The 20,648-nt window shown below is 42.6% G+C and overlaps 1 protein-coding gene across 4 annotated transcripts in view; it reads right to left on the reverse strand.

The window, feature by feature from the left end:
* Positions 1–20,648, reverse strand: part of ccdc88ab (coiled-coil domain containing 88Ab) — a 127,003-nt gene that overhangs the window by 70,067 nt on the left and 36,288 nt on the right. For all 4 annotated transcript variants that reach the window (XM_079730193.1, XM_079730192.1, XM_079730191.1 and 1 more), the window contains exons 5-8: positions 14,587–14,645; positions 14,093–14,176; positions 13,372–13,512; positions 11,584–11,759 (exon numbers count right to left, since the gene is read on the reverse strand). In XM_079730193.1, coding sequence (XP_079586319.1) covers positions 11,584–11,759; positions 13,372–13,512; positions 14,093–14,176; positions 14,587–14,645 — 460 coding nt within the window. The remainder of the gene's footprint in view (positions 1–11,583; positions 11,760–13,371; positions 13,513–14,092; positions 14,177–14,586; positions 14,646–20,648) is intronic.

A 20,648-nucleotide genomic window follows, 5' to 3' on the forward strand; every position in this document is an offset into this window, starting at 1 on the left:
TATAAAAGCATGGTCCCCCGATATATATATATACACGTCTCTGGATTTATTTGTAGCGCCGACAACCAACACGCAATGTTTATAAGGGAATGGCGTACGAGGCTGGGGCAAAGCTAAGTTCAAATACAAATACTGTTTAGGACAATTGAGAGACGTCTTTGTCAGTGTAACGAATAAAAACAAAATAACTTGTTGGCCTATTTTGAATTTTTATGATTAAAAATGTAATTAACATCCTATATATATAAAAAAATGTACTTGTACATGCCTATATGTATGTTACCTAGTAAAGACATTTTCTAAATCACTCTCAACTTGTATGATCATTGCTTACATTTCGACTTGGGTAGTGAACTTTGAATTAAAGGAGACATATTATGGTGTTTTCCCAACAAGTAACTATAGTATTTGAGTTCCAGGAAACATGTTTTTGAAGCAGTTTACTGGAAATAGCTTTTAGGAAAAAACATCTTGCCTACCGCTATTCCCCTCTGTTTCAGTCCCTTCAGAATGCGCTGTTTCTGGTGTCTGTAGCTTTAACGCAAATGAGCTGCTGCCCATTGACCAATGAGCTGTCAGACTGAACCACAGCATGGAGGAGAAGGGATTGTTGCCGTTTGCGGACTCCTGGAGCTCTATATCTATATAATATAATATAATAATGATAATATCATATATGGGTATTTATATAATATTATATCTAATATCACGGCCAAAAGCTATGTGCGCATCGGATGATATTATGAATCATAAAGACTGCGTCTGACGTCTCTGGTACTTCCACAACAAGTAAAGACTCGTAGTGGGGGATACCTCGGCCATGGTTGAGAAGAATTTGGGGAAAGTCTCTGAAGTCCATGAACCGCGACATGGAGGAGAAAGGGATTGTACTCCGGGAGCTGAGCTGCCAGACTGCCGGACTGCCGCCAAGCTCCCCCTCGCCGGACCTGCCAGCTTCGGCGGCAGTTCAGCTCCTGGAGTTCACCCGCTGGAGCAGCCGGAAAGCTTCGGCGGCAGTTCAGCTCCCGGAGTACACCGCCGAAGCTGCTGGACTGCCGCCGAAGCTTCGACGGCGGCCGGGCGGCTTCGACGGCGACCGGACTGCTGCCGATCCGGCAGAGAAAGGGATTGTACTCCCGGAGCTGAGGTGCTGGGCTGCCGCCGAGTTCCCCCCGCCGGAGCTACTCGTCTGCTGGTCCACAAAATCTTAGCTATGCTCTGATTGGAGGGGATTCGGGAAGTGGGAGGTAATATTCAAGTGTGCCCCCTTCCTACGTAGGAGGGGGCACCGAAACGGACTCGCTCGTTTGGTAACTGTTAGGGGTACTTTCAGAAATGCATAACTCAACTTCCGGGTTACGGTTGAGCAGCATGGACGCTTGAATAGTATGCTCCCTAAAGCCAACACAATAAACTCTGCAAAAACTCGAAAATATAACAAAGAAAGATACATGGTCGTTGATAATGAATGGAGGATCAAAGAAAGGAAAGCAGAAGAAAATCCTGAACGGTCAAGGTAAAGAAATAAGTCGTTCAGGCGAGGAAGAAGACGAGCTAACTGAACCTACAGCTATGGCTACACCGCAAGCTAGCTTAGATAGCATTAGCAAGCAAGTCCAATCCATGCAAAAAGAGCTTAAAATTGACCTGAAAACTGTCAAAGACGACATCACCACTCACGTGAAAAACGAACTGGCTGAGTTTAAGGAGGACATTAACCAGAAATGTGTCTAAATAAACGCAGACGTAGAAGAACAAAATTATGAAGATAGACGCCGCCGATGATGGATAAACTGGATGACTTAGAATCGAGATCCAGGCGGAACAACCTGCGAATATACGACTGTGGGGGGACGTGCGACGTCTGGCCTGCAGGGGAAGTATGGGCAGGTTGGGAGCGCACGGGATCGGCTGGGGGGATTGGACCTGATTGCGAGCAGGTGTCCGCACTCAGGCCAATCAGGGAGTGTGTACTTATGTGCCTGCTTTGTGTTGTAGTGAGGAAGGAAAACCCAGGAGCGAACGGACCACCGAGATCCAGAGCGAGTGGAGCACACCAGAATCCACAAAGAGACGACTCTGAAAGGACCTGTTGTTATAGTTCGAGTATTTGTGTTTTCCGTTAAAAGAAAATAAAACGATCACCCGCTGAGAGACGACAACTCTGCCTGCTCGTATTCATTCGAACCTGTTACAACGACATTCCAGATGATGCGGAGCTGAGAAGCGAATCGGTCGTGGCGTTTATTGACAAATGGTTAAAAGACGAGATTTCAGTCGAAACAGAACTCCAGGTTCAACGAGCCCACTGAGCGCTGGCGGCGAAGCCAAAGACAGGACAACCACCAAGGTCGGTTATCCTCATCTTTCAGCAGTTTAATGTGAAGGAGATGGTTTTGTAAGAGGTGTAGGGAAAGAAAACGGTCAAGCTCGGAGAAAGTAGGATTTATTTTGATCATGACTACTCTGTGAGGATGCTGCAACAACGCAAAGCGTACGTGAACGTGAAGAAGATTTTAAAGGAGGAAGGCATCCGCTTTCAGACACCCCTCAACAAGATGCCTATCCACTGGGCTAGTGGAATGAAGACGTACAGCAGCGCGGGGGAAGCAGTTGGTGACATGAGGAGAAAAGGATATGAAGTAGATGACATCACCGATACCAGAGGCGCTACAGCCCGTGACAGGCTCCAGTCGAGTAGGCTGGAGCCTTGGGCACGCGTCGGGATAGAACAAGAACGAAACTCGCAGGCAGGCACACGAGCGAAAGGACGGCTGCAAGAATTCCAACGCGAGGACAACCACGCGAGATGAATACCTGACTAAGTATAAATGTGAATAACATATCCTTAAAGTGTAATACAGGTCAAAAAAGAAAAAAGGTAGTGTTAAATTCGATGTGACCTGAAGGGATTTAGATATCAGACTTGTTGGCTCAAAAGGGACTGAAGCACAGCTGCCTACAACATAGTCTAGTATGGGCAGATCTACCCCTTATGGGTTACATCTTACTATTAGCTGGGGGCCCTTCTCTTGTGGAAGGCATTTCCCCTCAAAACTAAAGGAGGGTCAACATATGAGGGTTGTTGACATCTCATTTTGGAGATCGCTTTTCCTGTTACTTTATATTTTCATATGTTTGTTTCATATGATGTTAAGTGCCTATGGTTAATGCACTGTTAGCCTGAGGGGGAGACACCACAATGTGAACAGACCAAAAACAGCCTATGAATACCAAACAAGAATGTATTAAGCTTATGTCTCTAAATGTTAATGGCTTAGGAAACCCAGTCAAAAGAGCTAAAATGATAGCTAAAATAAAAAAAGGAGAGGACACAGATTGACTTTCTGCAAGAAACCCACCTTTCACAAACAGAACATGAAAAATTGAAAAGATTTGGATTTATAAACACTTTCTATAGCTCCCGTTCTAACACCCGCAAAAGAGGTGTTGCAATTCTTCTTCCTAATGCCACCAAATTTGTATGTATGGAGGGAACTCTATCCACTACAGAGAGACTTCAGTCATTATTCAGCAGCACACTGCATATACTCAAGAATTGACTATTTTTTATGTAGAAGGAAGACAGGGAGAGAATACAGGAATGTCAAATTGGAGTGGCCGATTTGTCGGACCATAGCCCAATCTATTTAAAAATATATTTGAAGTCCAGACGTAAAGACACAAAGTAGAGATTAAACGTGGGGATATTAAATAACAAACAGGTGGTTGAACAAATCAAAGCTGAAATACAGAGGTACTTAGAGGAGAATGATAATGACGAGACAGACCCAGCATCACCCTATGGGATGCTCTAAAAGCTGTCATACGAGGAAAATTAATTGCAATTACAAATAAACTTAAAAAAGAAAAAGAAACTCAGTACAAGTCTCTGTTAGCTGACCGGAAACAATTGGAACAAAAACATAAAGAGAAAACAGACAAAAAAATAGAGCAACAAATGAAAGAGTTGAGAAACCAAATGAATAGAATACTACAGGGAATAGAGATAAAGGCTAGGTATTTAAAACCAAATTACTATGAATTAGTCGCTAAAGCTGCCAAATTATTGGCGAGAAGATTACGTAAGCAACAGGCAGGGATTACAGTCAATAAACTATGTGATCCTAATACCAACCAAATTAAATATGAACCAATAGAAATTGAAAGTATGTTCAGGGAGTATTACAAAGATCTTTACACCCAAACATCTACAACAAATCATAAGGAAATAAAAAAATTCTAGACTCCCTGGATCTGCCTTCTCTAGGTAAAGTGCAAAATGAACACATAACAGCAAAGATATCTACGGATGAAATCCAAAAGGCAATAAGAAAATTGAAAACAAAGTATTGCTGCGAGCAGCAATGTGGGGGTCAAGCAGAATAGGACTCAATAAACTAATTCTGCTGGACAGACGTAATCGGTTAGGTGGCTACATGATGACCGTCTCAGTAATTAGTAATAACGACAGCTGTTGGAATGAACTACAGCATTATGCGAGTACGCGTCAATGTTTACAAAATGGAAAAATGACCCTACCTAGTGGTAAGGGCGCATTATCGTCTGCCTGACAAATGACACAAATACATAGGGGTATTCGAACAATATCCCTAACAGAGACACAATGTTAACAAGTTTTTGAGGTGGTTCATGAAGCATCTAATCCAGTAAGAATTGCAGTTTATATTGGAAGTGGGTGGAATGGTAAATAAAGTCATTGTTGTTTGATGTCCCCCTGAGGTCAAAGGTCACCGAATTGTTTGGGTGTCCCCAGAATGATGTCATGAGTCTATGTAGCAAGTTTGGCTATTATATATGTTAAAGAGTTGCTGAGAACAGGCTTACTTCCTGTTTGGCGGCTTTGCCGCCAAGTTTGATTGTCACAGCCAAACGATTTTGAATTAGAAAAAGCAGTTTGGCATATTTGTTCAGCTTGGTCTGAAGATCATATATGGAAAGTTTCATGATGATTGGACATAATCTGTGGCCTGTAGATATGTACTGTTGATGAGCTATATGGGGCGGTCTGACAGTATCACCAGACATTGAAAATATGTTTAAAATATACTCATGTGAAGAGAGAGGAGTTAAAACACATCTACATTATTTATAGCGCCCCCTAGAGGTCAATGGTCACCAAATATCTTAGCAGCACCAAGTGCTGCTGAGACATTGGCTTACTTCCTGTTTGGCAGATTTGCGGTCGCATTTGATTGGTTGTCGCGGATATTTCCGTGACAAAGAAAAATTGTTTGAAATATACTCACGTGAAGAGAGGAGTTAAAACACATCGACATTAAAAACAGCGCCCCCTAGATGTCAAAGGTAACCAAATTCATTGAGTGTCACCATGATGAGGTCATGGGTCTATGTACCAAGTTTGGTTATGATATGTCAAACGGCTGCTGAGAAATCGGCTTACTTCCTGTTTGGCGGCTTCGCGGAATAATGTGATTGGCTGTCGCGGCCAAACGGTTTTGAATTTGATAAATCTGTCCAATATTTTTTATCAAACATGGCCTGAAGATCATGTGTGCCAGGATTTGCGATGATTGGACAAAATTTGTGATAGTAGGTTCATTTTGGAGATTTTTGACATAAACCAAGATGGCGGAAAATCAATCATGGCGCAAAACGACGACATAGGGTGCGTTGAACTTGGCGTGGATCAAGGAATCCAATGATACATTGATTGTGAACATTGGATGAATGGGTCGAAAGTTATAAACATGAATGCATGTCCAACTTTGACCTGTTGGTGGCGCTAGAGCTGATGAGCTAGCGACCTCAAATTTGTTAAATGGGCTAATGGGTCTGTCCAGTGTGCCAAATTTCACAACTTTTCACCAAGGCGTTCTATGGGCTGCCATAGACTCCCATGGCAGCATAATAATAAGAAAACGTATGAAAACAATAGGTTGTCTCGCAGCTTCGCTGCTTGACCCCAAACAAAGCTCCCGGTAGTGACGGATTTCCATCGGAGTGGAAGAAAACTTGAAAAAGAACTGTCGCCAGTATTACTTAGAGCCTTTAATTGGATCATTACCAAAGATAACACTCCTCCCTCATGGAAGGAACCAATAATTTCAGTCATTCCCAAACCACTAAAGGATAAAGAATACTGCCAAAATTATAGACCAATATCAATTCTTAATATAGATTAGAAACTTTATGCCACTATAATTTCAAACAGGCTCCAAACAATAGTATCAGATTTGATAGAAGAGGACCAGACTGGCTTTGTCTTAGGTCGACAAACTCAGGAGAATATCAGGAGAATACTTCACATTATACATAAAATACCAAAAAAATTAAATTCCAGCAGCATTGATCAGCCTCAATGCCGAAAAGGCATTCGATAGGGTCAACTGGGATTTTCTATATTCAACCTTAAAAAAATTTGGATTTAGTGAGAAAACAATTCAATGCATCACTCTATAGCAAACCAACAGCTAGAATTAAAGTTAACGGCTCAATGTCGGACAGATTTACTTTGGAAAGAGGAACCAGACAGGGCTGCTGTCTCAGCCCTACCTTGTTTGCTCTCTATATAGAACCATTAGCCCAAATCATTAGACAAGAGGATGTAATAACAGGAATAGATATCAATGGTATAACCATACATAAGCCTTTTCGCAGACGACATTTTGATCATATTAAAAGATACAGTAAACTCCTTCATTAAACTTATGCAAATTTTAGAACATTTTGGCGCACACTCAGGTTACAAATAAAACATATCTAAAACTCCAATTTTCATGTTTTACTGCTCTCCAAATTAAGAACTTAAAGAATTCAAATTAAATTAGAAATCTAAATCAATTCAATATTTATGCATTAGCATAACCAAACACTTGTCACAGCTTTTCCGAAACAACTATGATCATATTGATGGCAACATACGGAAAGATATTGAAAAGTGGTCAACTTATCCACTGAGCCTCACCGATAAATGCAGTGAAAATGAATATTTTGCCAAGTTTATTATATTTGTTTCTATCTTTGCCTGTTTGTATACCACAAATCCAGTTTCAAAATTGGGATAGACTAATATCAAGATTTATATGGGTGGGGGGGGGGGACCGAAAATTCGATATACCACTCTACAGCTGCCTAAAGACAACGGGGGGCTGGCACTTCCTAACTTCAGGGAAAACTTTAATGCAGCACAATTGCGACCACTTATTTAATGGTGAAATGTTGATTATGTAGCTCGTTGTAAAGATATTGAAATACCTACATCTGGGCCCCTGATTCAACCACTCATAGGGCAAAGAGAAATTCCCGCCCATACTAAAGAAGAGGAAGAATTAGACCCAATAACAACTTTTACCGTAAATACATGGTATTCCATTATCAAACAATTGAAAGTGGGAAGGGAACTTGGTCTATTAAAATGGATAGCTTTTGATAAAGAATTCACTCCGGGAATTTCTGATACCAGATTCAAACAGTGGACTGAGATGGGTATAACCATGATGTGCAAGGTTATCCAAAAGGGTGAAATGAGAAACTTTCAAGATTAGATACTCAAGGCCTAAAAAATCAGGACTTATTCAGATTCTTACAATTGAGAGATTACTAACTAACTAAAGATTACGAATTAAGAAACACGCTGATGAGATACATCCTATGGTAAAAGTGAATGTTCAATCCTACAATGATGTCATTCCCAGAGCTGTGTCAATTCTATATTCTTGTTTGATGGAAGCTAAGAATGATTCAACATTATATGTCAAAGCTAAATGGGAAAAATAACTGGGTGAAGAGATCCCGGACACCATGTGGTATGATATGTGGAAAATACATCAGAAAACTACATAGTCACATGGATGGAGAGAATTCACTTGGAAAAACCAAATTTGTTTCTTTATAAAGCCCAAGATTACTAGCAAACAAACAAACACTCAACAACCCAGCTGGAGACTATGCAACTATATGGATCCTAATCATACACACGTGTTTTCGAGCTGCCGTAAAATTCAACCTTTCTGGGATCATATCCATGTCGTGCTGTGCGAGGTTCTAGGATACAAAATCCCCCGAACTTGGAACAATGGAGAGACTCACATATAGATTAAAAACTAAGGAAGACTCATTTTCTAAAGGCTGGGATAAATGGTTATTGTACATTTCAAAAAATGAATACATGTAAAATATTGTTTATATGTAATGTGGATTGTCCCCCAACAGGCACTGTTCCCCTTTAATTTCCCCACTTTATATCTTTCTCTCTAACTTTCTTTCTCTTTGACTATACTGTTCAAAAAACAAATAAAAGAAAAAATGTTATAAAAAAGAAATGGATATCTCACTCAAAAAATCATGTAGACTTTTTTCAAAGTTTGTATGCATGTGGGAGCACCAGAGACCCAAAACAACACCCCGAATCAGGAAATGTGTTGTTTTCATAATATGTCGCCTTTAATGGAAATGCGGACCACTGGCTGAAATTTTGTCCCTGCTTTTGAATAAAGAATACATTTTGGATCGAAACGTGAACTCAAGAATAGAAAAACAGTCAATGTGAGATTCCAAAAGATTCCCACCCCTTGTGTGGACAACAACATGTGAAGCATCTTAACATCGGCGTCTAAACTTACATGTTGATCAGCCTGGGGGGGGCACACATCCACACACCACCCTGATCAACCCTGTTCCCTGAGCTGCATTCTGATGGCCTTCGTGCTAGGATGACACAACCAGGAGTCTGCATCATCAACGACCTACCCACATGGTGTATAGCGCTGTCGCATACATAGATGTTTAATCACAGGCCCACTAGCACCAGGACGTCCCCTACATGTTCAGATTACTGCTGGATAATTTGGAAAGCGGGGCTGCTTGCGCAACTTCTCCGTCGAAGACCAAAGCAAACCAGCTTAGCTTTTATCCTAACAAACATTGAAATCTTGTAATTGCTCTACTTGCAGACTATTGGAGTGGTACACTTACTGCTTAGGAAGTATGTTTCCAAATTACTGTTTGAAAAAGGGAGTTCCTTTTTTTATTTTGTGATCCATTATCCAAAGCTGCTGCACACGTTGGCTGTATAGTTGGTTTGATAATGAGCCTCTACTGTACATTTGGTGTAATGTCATGTAACATAGGGTGTAATGACATGTTATATAGGGTGTAATGACTGGTTACATAGGGTGTGTGACATTTTACATAGGGTTCAATGACATGTTACATAGGGTGTAATGACGTGTTACACCCTATGACATGTTACATATTTACATAGGGTGTAATGACATGTTACACAGGGTGGCAGAGTCATGATTGAAAACTGTTACATCTGCACAAGGTTACCTTTGAGGTCAAAGTAACTCATGAAATCTTAACACAAAAACTTGTCCCCTAACTGTACCAAACGCACCACATAGACACGCACAAACTCACCCCCTAGCTGTACAAAACTCACCACATAGACACACACAAACTCACCCCCTATCTGTATCAAACCCACCACATAGACAAACTTACCCCCTAGCTATACAAAACCGACCACATAGACACACACAAACTCACCCCCTAGATGTCCCGAGCTCACCCCATAGACAAACACACAAACTCATCCCTTAGCTGTACCAAATCCACCACATAGACAAACTCACCCCCTAGCTGTACAAAACCCACCATATAGACACACACAAACTCATCCCCTAGCAGTAGAAAACCCACAACACAGACATAGAAACTGCACAGTTGAATTTATTTGACCACAAGAGGCACAGAGGTCTACATTTTAATAGGTGGCTGTGTGAAGTGAGACAAAAAGTGCAAGCGAGCTGTTGTTTACTGAGTGTATCTCTCCACTTTGAGGACAAGAGGCGCTGACCTCTCTCTCTCTCTCTCTCTCTCTCAACAGCAACCTAATGCTATCTACATCATCACATTAATAAATGCATCTATGTGGCTACATCAGGAATATTGTGCAGGATCAAATTCCACAATGAGACCGCATCATTTGTGTGCTGCTTCTAGCCTTTCTTCCCCAGTGATATTGTCATTGTAACCCTTGAACCGACCGGCCATAGCAAAAAGTAATTCCAGCGCAACCCATAAACAACTGAAAGAAATGCAATTAAAGCATCCACTTGTTGTCTTCTGCCTTTCAGCCCACAGCTAGTGCTGTGAAGTCCGCTGGGTATGGTAGGACTGGAGAAGACAACGGCCTGCAGGCCAGTGGCTTGTGAACTCTTTAAGACCCTAAGCGAAACAGAGGCCTGGGAACCAAGACAGAGGCCAAGATGGAGACAAGGGTCATGTGATGACACGATACTTCATAATGTTTCAAGAATCCCAGCCAGCAGCATCAGTATAGTAAGGGGCAACTAGTCCACAGTTGAAGCTTGAATTTCCCATGTCCATAGAGTGCATCTCCTCCTGATTCCATGTGGATAGCGTATTGTTTGGACCACGTTGCCTTCTGTCAGCACAAACAAAGAGCTGCACTGCGAAACCAGTCAAGAACCATCCTGACCCGTCTGAACACTGAGTGTCAAAGTCTTCAATTAAGCCTTGCTGATCACAGGAGTCCCAGGAACAACATCTACAGAGCTGTCCTTTACAATTCATCTGACATGGAATCAGCTTTACATTGAAACTGACCTGGAATCACCTTTACATTGAATCTGACCTGGAAACAGCTTTACATTGAATCTGACCAGGAATCACCTTTACATTAAATCTGACATGGAATGAGCTTTACATCGTCTGTTCTGAAAGAACACTGTAAAAGGATAGAAAGGCGTCTGTGCTATCTGAAATAAAATACATTAAAGCACTAGGCCTGTATAAATCTTCCTGCAACAGTAGCTTCCTACTTCTCTACCCTCAAAGGAAAGATAATGGTGGTGGATGCCACACGCCTTCCTGTAAGAGCGCCAAGAGATGACCACTAAGCCTGGGGGCCTCGGACAGGCTTCTATTATTAATGCTTTAATCTACGTGTTCACTGCTCCGGCCCGTCAAGGCTGAAACCCAAATAGCTTCCTGACACAAACCTCCCATTTGGACGACAGCCTTACATGGAGCTCAACAACAGGTTAAAATGGATGAGGATGACTACTAGGATTATCTAAATACCATTTTTTTTAACCTCCAAGATTCTTCAGTTTCTTCTTTTCAAATATGAAAATACAATAGCAAACCAACAAAACTAAGATATCTTAACTAGCCAGTTTTATCACTTGCAGTTCCACATACAGAAATCCCCCAAAAATCAACAGTTAAACTTAAATACTTAAAGTCAGTAGGCAACTTTAGAGAAACAAGAACCAGTATGCTAGAGTTTTAATGTAAATGGAAAAAATACAAGAGAATTTCAACAAGTACGACAAAAAATGCCTCTAAAATAAAATTGCCAAACTATGTTAGGAAACTCTCCAACCAGCCCCCCTGTGTCAGACCCACAGCAGTGTGGGCAGGGACCCAGCCCCTGTGTGTCATACCCCCAGCAGCCTGGGCAGGGTTAGGGTTAGGTACAACAGGGTCATGTACTCACAGCCCCCTTGTGTCAAACCCTCAGTAGTGTGGGCAGGGTTAGGGTTAGGGGCCACAGGGTCATTTACTCACAGCTCCTGGCGCAGGCGGCGGATCTTGGCTTTGGCGTCGGCCAGCTCAACAGAGAGGTGCTGCCGGCTCTCCGTCCGCCTCATGCTGGGGGAGTCCCCCCCCGGGGACATCACGGGACCGGGCACCAGGGGGGACAGCTGCACAAAGTCCCGCTCCTGGGTCAGATCCACGATGGTCTGGTGGACATATGGGGTTGGGAAGGTAGGTGGGGTAGGTAAGTAGGGTAGGTGACGGGGAGGGGAGGTAGGTAGGAAGGGTAAGAAGGGGAGGTAGGGAGGGTAGGTAGGTAGGTAGGTAGGGAGGGAGAGTATAGGAGGTAGGGAGCAGGAAACCAGAAAATAAATCTATTAAATGAATGTACTATTAGAAACCATCCCCATTATGAGTGGGGAAGGATTCATGGAGAGTATTTGTTGCCCTCTGACTTTAAGCACAAGACTGACTCAGAATTTGGTCCTGACGAATACGATGAATAGACCAAATGTACCCAGGAGGAGACGCACTCTTTGGAGGGACATAGTTTATTGATTTACGATTAGAATTTCAAGATGGCCAGGAGCCAGGTACAGACCTCAGGGGGTCTCCTCTACTTTTTGTTGCCTCCAGGGATCATTTATGTCCTGGAGGGGGACAGTCGAGGAGAACCTCGTTGAGGAAATCCAAACAATTATGGATGATTATGATGAGGAAGAGGAGGGAAAGCTGCATATGTTGATGATGGCCGGTGCAACAGATCAGGGCTATGGTTTTGGAGGCAATCAGCAACCTCACTGCTAGATGTCATCAAATTCCACACACTGTATCTTTTAAGTACTTTGATTTGCGATGTTCATAACTATTTAGGGTTGGAATCTTGATCACATTATAGTCATGCTAGTCTGTATTGTAACGGTACACTACGGAATGTATTGGTTTGGACGACACATCACTCCGCTCTCCAGGACATCAACGAGATCCTCCTCCGCTGTCTCGTCCAGGACATCAACAAGGTCCTCCTCCGCTGTCCCATCCAGGACATCAACGAGGGCTTTTGGGTTGACGTCACCCTCAGGTCATGACGGTTTGAGCTTCTCAGAGTTGATATTAAGCCCATGTTGGGACGGGGAAGGGTTTTCTGAGTACGGTTTATCAGCCCTTTCCTTGGGTTGATAAGCTCTGCTTGGGGTTATCAACTTGTCCTGGCCCAAGTTATAGGATGGCCCAAGGTATCGGATCACAGGAAATAATGGTGAAAACGGAGGGAGAGCTCCTTCTGAGGGCTGGACCTGGCTCCCGCCTCGCAGTGCTAGCACACAACGCAACACACATGTCATCTGCTAGTAGTGACAGGTAGTAACAGGACTTTAACTGAGGACAGCTTGTCTGAGGTTCTTGAGACGAATAGAACTTCAACTGCATCCCCACACGACACAAACACACCAACACCACACACATACAATATCAGTAACGGCATCTGCACCTTCTGGGCTGGAAACCCTTTCACAATACATCTCCATTATGTGTGTATGTGCGTGTGTGCTTGCGTACGTGCATGTGTTAGAGAAGGATAGAGAAGAAAAGTTTCCACATTTACAAAACATTTCCCGAGTTTTGTCTTCCTCTCAGACTATAAGACACGTAGACACAGGCTGGATCGACCACCACGACAGACCTGTCCACAAAGTGTTCTGCAGGTGGGACGCTGTAGAAATACTGCCAGCGTATATTCTCACAGTGCTAAGAAACTCACTCGTACGTTTCCAGAGACCCTAATGACCCCGGCCCAGAGCCCCCCCAGTGGGGCCCTACCTCGAACTGCGTGTCCCGCTCGTCCACCAGGCGCTTGAGGTGGAAGGCCAGGCTCCGGGCCAGGCCGTCCAGATCCTCGGTGGGCAGCTCCCCTCCCTCCAGCCACTGCAGGTCTACCACCTTCTCCTGGTTGTGTGTCACCTGAGCCAGGATGAGGTCGGTTCAGTCAGGGTCCTCACTCACACTTCAATCAAGCCCGATCCACAGAGATGGATGTATAGATCGATTATTCAAGATGGTCCTTATTCTGCACTGGTTGAAATTGTACACATTAAAACTGTTTTTTTTAATCTTGGTAAAAGCCGCTAAAATGCAAGTTGATCCTGTATGAAATGCGATATATAAAGTCTGTCAACACGACATATCATAAGCGTTGCATTTCAAAGTCATAAGAACTGGCAATAACTATTAATTTGTGATTAATTATCTTTTTCTTTTAACACTAAAGTTGGAGGCACGCGGAATGGACGCGGAATATTATTATGGGATTTTAACGTCCAAAATAGACTTGAGTCCGAAAGGAAGTCAGCGGGAAAATACAGCCCTCCAACATCCAGGCCCTGTTGCTCAGTTAGCAACAATAGGATTCAATACGTTTTTGGCTTGTGTTACAAACATGAACTGAGATTCACTGAGATTGTGCTTTGGCCTTAATGTGCTGAACTGGTTCAGGTTGGTAGTTCTAGGTGATCAGTGTATTGAGGCACAGCAGCAGATATACCTCTTGGATGTGGGAAGCAATAGCTGCTTTGGTGTCAAAGTCCAGAGTCTGAATGCGCTCAATGTACTCCTCCTTCCTCTCACACTGGAAACAGAAGAGAGAGGGGCAGAAACACATTGTTACAACTTTATCACAAATACTCATACATTATAATTATTGTTTACAAAGGTGACACACCCATCCCATGCCACAAATAACTTCTAGGGAAAGGACTGTATTCTATAATAGAAATGTGGTCTACATGTATGCACGACACGCAAAACAATGGAGCAGGAGCTCACTACTGAAGGTTAGAGGACTCTTATGAATGAGTAGTAGAATTAGTCATTGTATAAACAATGAAACCTATGTACTCACTTGGTTGCACTACGATTTACTAGGATTTTGTAGTAATTTACTATCCATAGACATCACTAAATGGTATTGCTTTTCATTATCAGAGGTAACAAGACGGTTCGAATTGAGGAGTAAAAGGAGGAGGAGGAGGAAATTACCTGAACAGCACACCCCAGCAGCAACAGTAACAGCTTCTGCACCTCTTCCAGACCTTGCTCTGTACAGAGACATCAGAGAAACCCGTTTAAAATATCCCTTAAGGAACCCAGGAGCACTATCTGTACGGATATACGAAAGAAGATGAATGACAATATGCGCCTCAAAGGCATATCTTCTTACACTGAAGTAGTAAAAGGATAACATACTTGATCAGCCCTTGCGTGTAAAATAGCTTAATATTGACCATCACATTCTCCAGTCATCCAAAGTGGCTTGTGTATTATTGTATTGAACCTGAACTCAAACTAAATAACAACTTTTCAAACCACTGTCTGGTGAAGACATGGTGTCACATGGACACTGAACCCGGTACAGACTGTAGCTCAGCTCTCTTCTTTGGGTGGTCTCTTTATTTTCACCTAATTGTATTGGGTGGAAGTATTTTATAGGGATGGGAACGGAGGGTTAGAACAGAAATTACCGGAGAGTGATGTAACAATCTGTCACAACCGCCCCCCATACTAGGACAGGAGAAGGAGGATGATATTTAATATTTTAAGTCATAAGTCTTTGATAAAATAAAAAAAAAACATTTTCTTGATAGGTAGGAGGAAAGTTGAAGAGTAACCGATATCTTTGTACATTTCTTAATGGGCATCACCCTTGCTTACTGCATCTAGCTTGTTAATCCACTGAATATCTCCTTCAGTACTGGGGGGTTTTCAGTACAGGTTGTGTGTGTGTGTGTGTGTGTGTGTGTGTGTGTGTGTGTGTGTGTGTGTGTGTGTGTGTGTGTGTATTATGAATTAATTAATAGCTGCCAGTATTTGGAGTATCAATGCTTGTGTGAGTCCTACTTTATGTAAGAGGTGCAAAATATGTAATTTGGTGAATGTTTATGTTTTTGTTCAAGTCTGTTCATGTTTGTTTGAACTGGGCCTGTGTGTTTTAACATATATATGCAGCCCATAGAGGTTGCTCTAGTAACATATTCCTGCTCCAATGATAAATCCAGCTTAGTGACAGTAACCATGCCAACTGTGGTCCCTTTGCCACCCAGGCTAGTTTGTAATCCTCTCAGCACACAATGTTTTCTCTTTACTGCAGTAATTTAAAGAACAGTATCTAACAGAAACAGAATGCCTATAGGACCAGTTAGTTGAAGAACAGTATCTAACAGTAACAGTATGCCGATAGGACCAGCTAGCTACAAAATGCTACTGCATATAATTTAGGGATAATCATTGCTTTACACATGAAATACTAACCATTTTTCTATCCAGAATGTATGTTCTGTATGCTCTATTCTATATTCAATTTCTGCTTTGGTCATGTGTACAAAGCTGTAGTGTTCACCTTTGAGGGCGTCCTTTAATGATTTGCCACTAAGTACTACCAGTTGAACGGCTGTGCAGCCTTCATCAACTCGACCACTTCTTTATGAGAGGGGACAGCTAAACAACAAAATGCTATCAGCCCACCTAATTCTAATTGAGCTTCAGGCAGACTTGTTTGTTAGCAAGTTAAGCCTATTGTGAACGGCAGAAAAGGGTAAATAAAACCACGTTTGGAATACCTAATCTTGGGACGGTATTCGAGACTATAGACACACTACTATGGTATAACAACACCTTAATATAACCTAGTGAGGCATGGGTTGATTTAGACATCAGCAACATTTCTAAAATAAAAGTAAGGTTTTGGCAGTCCACATGGCATAGGACAGAAGCTTATCGATACTCACACACACACACCTCTATGCCCACAAGATGACCAGGCCACAGAGTGCATGGAGTCGTGATCAGAATATGTTCCCAGACCCCCCGGGCATTATGGAATCCTTGAGTCAGCCAATAAGGGAGCAGCAGGGGAACAGGAGAGAAGCCGTTCCTTAGTGGAAGGACAATATGCCAACACAGGGGCTGACAGATTGATTTGGTTTAATTTATTCCTACCAGAGAAGCCAATCAATCTCTCCCGCCTTCTTTCTTTCCATGGCTTATGACTCAAAACCAACCCATGATTCAATACCAACCCATGATTCAATCAATCCCAACTAAGTTTTTTACGTAGAGAAACCTTAAAGAGTCCAGCATCATCATGAGAGGGTAAAGCCGGTAACCCACAGTTCAAGGAAAGATTATTATAACTAAGTGGCATGAAGAGGTGTGCTGAGGGTTTGAAACGATGTGGCTGAGGGACCTGAAGGAGGTCTAAGTGATCACTAGCCCTGCGATGCAGCGGTTAAGAGATGGAGAGATAAAGAGTTCTACGGGTGGATTTATTTAAAAAGGCTCAAGTGACGGAGAGGGAGGACGCAAGCGGGAGAAGAGATTTTATAGACAGATTTAAGGATGAGGACAAGATAACTCATTATGGCCAGACAGGTTGAACAAGCAAGGGAGGAAAGAGGGTGAAAAGAACTCCTCCTCTCCCTCCCTCCCTCCTTCCTGTAGGAACCACAAGAGTCAGAAAACACCAACTCCAACCCGTTACCCTCGCGGTTATCCAGTAGTGAATGAGAAAGATGACCCAATAGGTCTTTCACAGGGATCAATGTTGTCGTCAAATGTATCTTACTACTAAAATAGCAGGCCTGTCGCACCAGTTACTGAAGTTACTCAAGTGCGCATGTGCCAAGCGCGAACGCATATATACACCACACGCAAACACATGCGCAAGAACATACACGGAAACGCACACACATGCGCAGACACTACACACACACACAAGCATGTGCACGTCAACACAAAGGCAGTGACCCATACATGGAAGCGCACACACACACACACACACACGCAGGTAAGAACACACACACCAGCACGCACATGCGCACAAACTGTCGTGGAAATATTAATCATAACTATAATGCACAAGTATAAACCTTACATTAACCTTATTTATATAATTACTAATCAATCTAAAAAGGAACTGTTTACATTCTCCTTGGACCTTAAGATACCACCCTTCCTCTCTCTAACTGAGAGAGGTTAAGGTAGTTCAGACTTGCATTCCCACTGGAGCCACCTGGTCTGATACGGAGGCCAGGCCAATCGACTGACTTCTTTGTTGTGTAGATTTGTTTAACTGTATTGCAGCCCTGTCTTACAGACATGCCAACTCCCCCATAGTGTATTACATTTCAACTTGACCTCTCCCGCCAATCCTAATTGCTCCAGAATGGTCACTCCCACTCACCTTTGTATAACTGTATATTCCCTACCCACAATGCAAACATTTCCCTATAAGAATCTTGTTCACTCATTGTCTCACCGAATGTATCCTTGGTAACTTTGCTGCTTGTACTTTCCCATGATACTGCTCTAATATTAAATCAAATATTTCGCTGGCCGACGTGTCCTAAAAATAAGTTTCTTTTCATCACAAACATACACGGAAACGCACACACGAGCACACACACACATCAACACAAAGGCAGCGACATGCACGCGCACAAACACACGCTCACGCACACACACACACATGCTCACACACACACACACACATGCATAGGTAAAGGCGTTTAACGGCTCCGCCATCGGCACACGCGCAGGTAAGAAAACACACGCACGCGCATACACCGAAGTGACACTCGCCCAGGTAAGACGTTATGTTTTTAAACACGTCGACAAACTCTGCCAGGTAACACATTCTGTCTATAGACTGTAGAAATTGCGACAAAATAAGGGAAGAGATAATTTCTCACCTCGACAAGCAACGGCGGGACGTTCATTTTGTCATAAAAACCGTTCAATTCAAACATCGCACCGACCGGCATATCAACACAGAAGTCACGTGATTCTTAAAGGGACAGTGTCCCTATAACACAGAACGAAAACATGTCAATAACACAGTATTGTAGTGCCGGAGGAAAAGGAGGACGTAGGCAGCGTAACAATAACCGTTTTAATCCAACAACGACAGAGCAGAACAATCACTCGCAGCGCATGGCTAGAACTCGTGCAACCGCATAACCCGTCCCCCTAGACCCCAGTGACTCATAGCCAGTTCCCTCCCACTCGATCAGTAAGAGGGGAACACGAACCCATAATGTAGTCACTACAGTATGGTGAATTATGTCTATAGAGTCCACCACCAGACAACACTTTGTTGCTCAAACTTAATATTACACACGTCCTTGAGCCTCCCCAAATGTCTTGCGATATTGATATCCCCCCCTCCCCCCTGTGGACTGTTTTAGTTGTTTTATTTTTCTTATGTTTTGTGTCTATGCTATGTGTGACTGTAGGCTACTGCTGCCTGTCTTGGCCAGGACACTGGAAGAGATGTTTAATCACAATGATGATTATTATTTTTCAACTAACCAATAGTAGTTGCCTTGCATTTTAAATGTCAATGCACTTTTCAGCCCTGAATAACAGTAAAAGTTATTTAATAATTGATTAATTAATCACCAATTAAATTAGCTTATTTACTCTAGTACGAGCCAATATGAAGGGCTCTTTATACATTTTCCTTTTGAAATTCAAATATGGCATTTCAAGTTGTACCATTTGAAGAGTTTAGATGCAAAAGCCTCTAAGTCCGTCTGACCACTTTTCTTCAAAATTACCATTTTTTATCAGGCTTCTATGTTCAAGTTCTGTCATTTTATTTTAAAGGCAATTATAAGGTTATTAGTTAATGAATTAAACTTTTTTTTTTCTTTTAGTTTTTTTTGGGGGGGGGTCGGGGCGCCGCCATTTTGAAGTCACGTGTTTCCATGTTGCGTTGTGATTGGTTCTAAGAACGTAGAGGCTTTTGTTGACAAAGGGAAGTGGTGTTTAGTAGGGTTGGATTTAGTGATTCCTTTCCGCAATTCAGTTTGCGTCATTCAGTTCGCCAAGAGTCGTCGTTCGCGAAGCGTTCGTTTTTTCGTTCAGTCTAAGTTTCCGGTAGCGGTGAATCGAATCATGCAAGTGTGTGTGTGTGTGTGTGTGTGTGTGTGTGTGTGTGTGTGTGTGTGTGTGTGTGTGTGTGTGTGTGTGTGTGTGTGTGTGTGTGTGTGTGTGTGTGTGTGTGTGTGTGTGTGTTCTCAGCTGTCAGGCTAGGACAACTGTCTCCTGCCATTGTTGTAATTAGGCTGCGTTGTTGTATTTAGTGGCGATGAAACCATTTATGCTTTGAAAATGGAATAAATCCACTTCGCTTCAGCCATCATCGAATCGTGGTTGGCATGCTTGGAGACTAATGGAGACTAATACAACCATATAATAATGTTTGATTGCATTGAGACCAATAGGAAAATATTATTTATGCTAGTTAGAAGTAAATGATTGATGCTGACAAATGTTATTTGTTTTTTAAACTCAAACGCAAGCATAAACTCATTCCAGTAGAAGTTAATTTAAGTGATTGCACACAATGTTAGTGGATCTTACAGGCTATAATCCTTCCCATTTATTATGAACATAAACAGCAATTCTGCTGGAGGCCAGAGAGGACACAAGTGCCATGGATCAGCTGTCAGTGAAACTGACTATCCTTTATATTCTAAATCCCTCCAAATATATGGATAGAGTCTATATAAAGCTGTATTTCGACCTCGCCTCAGCAGAAAGAAACAGCAGAGTGAGGCTTCCCTTTTTAGCTGTTATTGTTTCTGCTTAGTTAAACACAATTGTCACTGAATCCCCCCACTAAAGGGTTCTGGTCGTCAGGTACACCGCACAGAAAAGAGCCAGAATCAGAAGGGGCCAGACTAACAAAGATCATCTGTTGAGTCACTGCAAGGCAGGCATGCCTCCCAGTGTGTGTGCATGTGCGTGTGTGTGTGTGTGTGTGATGAAAGAACATGCTAATTTTTATAACATATACGGTGTGAGCTTTGGGCATAATGTTCCCCTATCCCCAACACACAAACACACACACACACACAAAATTACTTCCAGCTGGTAGCTTTAGCTTCAGATAGGCAACCTCTGTACTGATTATTGCCATTGCTGGCTGACTGTCTGGATGACTTATGATCAGGCCAAGGGTTAAAGGGCAGAGGGGTAACCAGGGGACACGGTACAAACAAACAGGACCATGATGCATGTGCCTCAACAACACTGACAGA

The sequence above is a fragment of the Pollachius pollachius genome (assembly GCF_949987615.1).
Source record: "Pollachius pollachius genome assembly, chromosome: 2".
In the NCBI taxonomy this organism is placed as follows: Eukaryota; Metazoa; Chordata; class Actinopteri; order Gadiformes; family Gadidae; genus Pollachius; species Pollachius pollachius.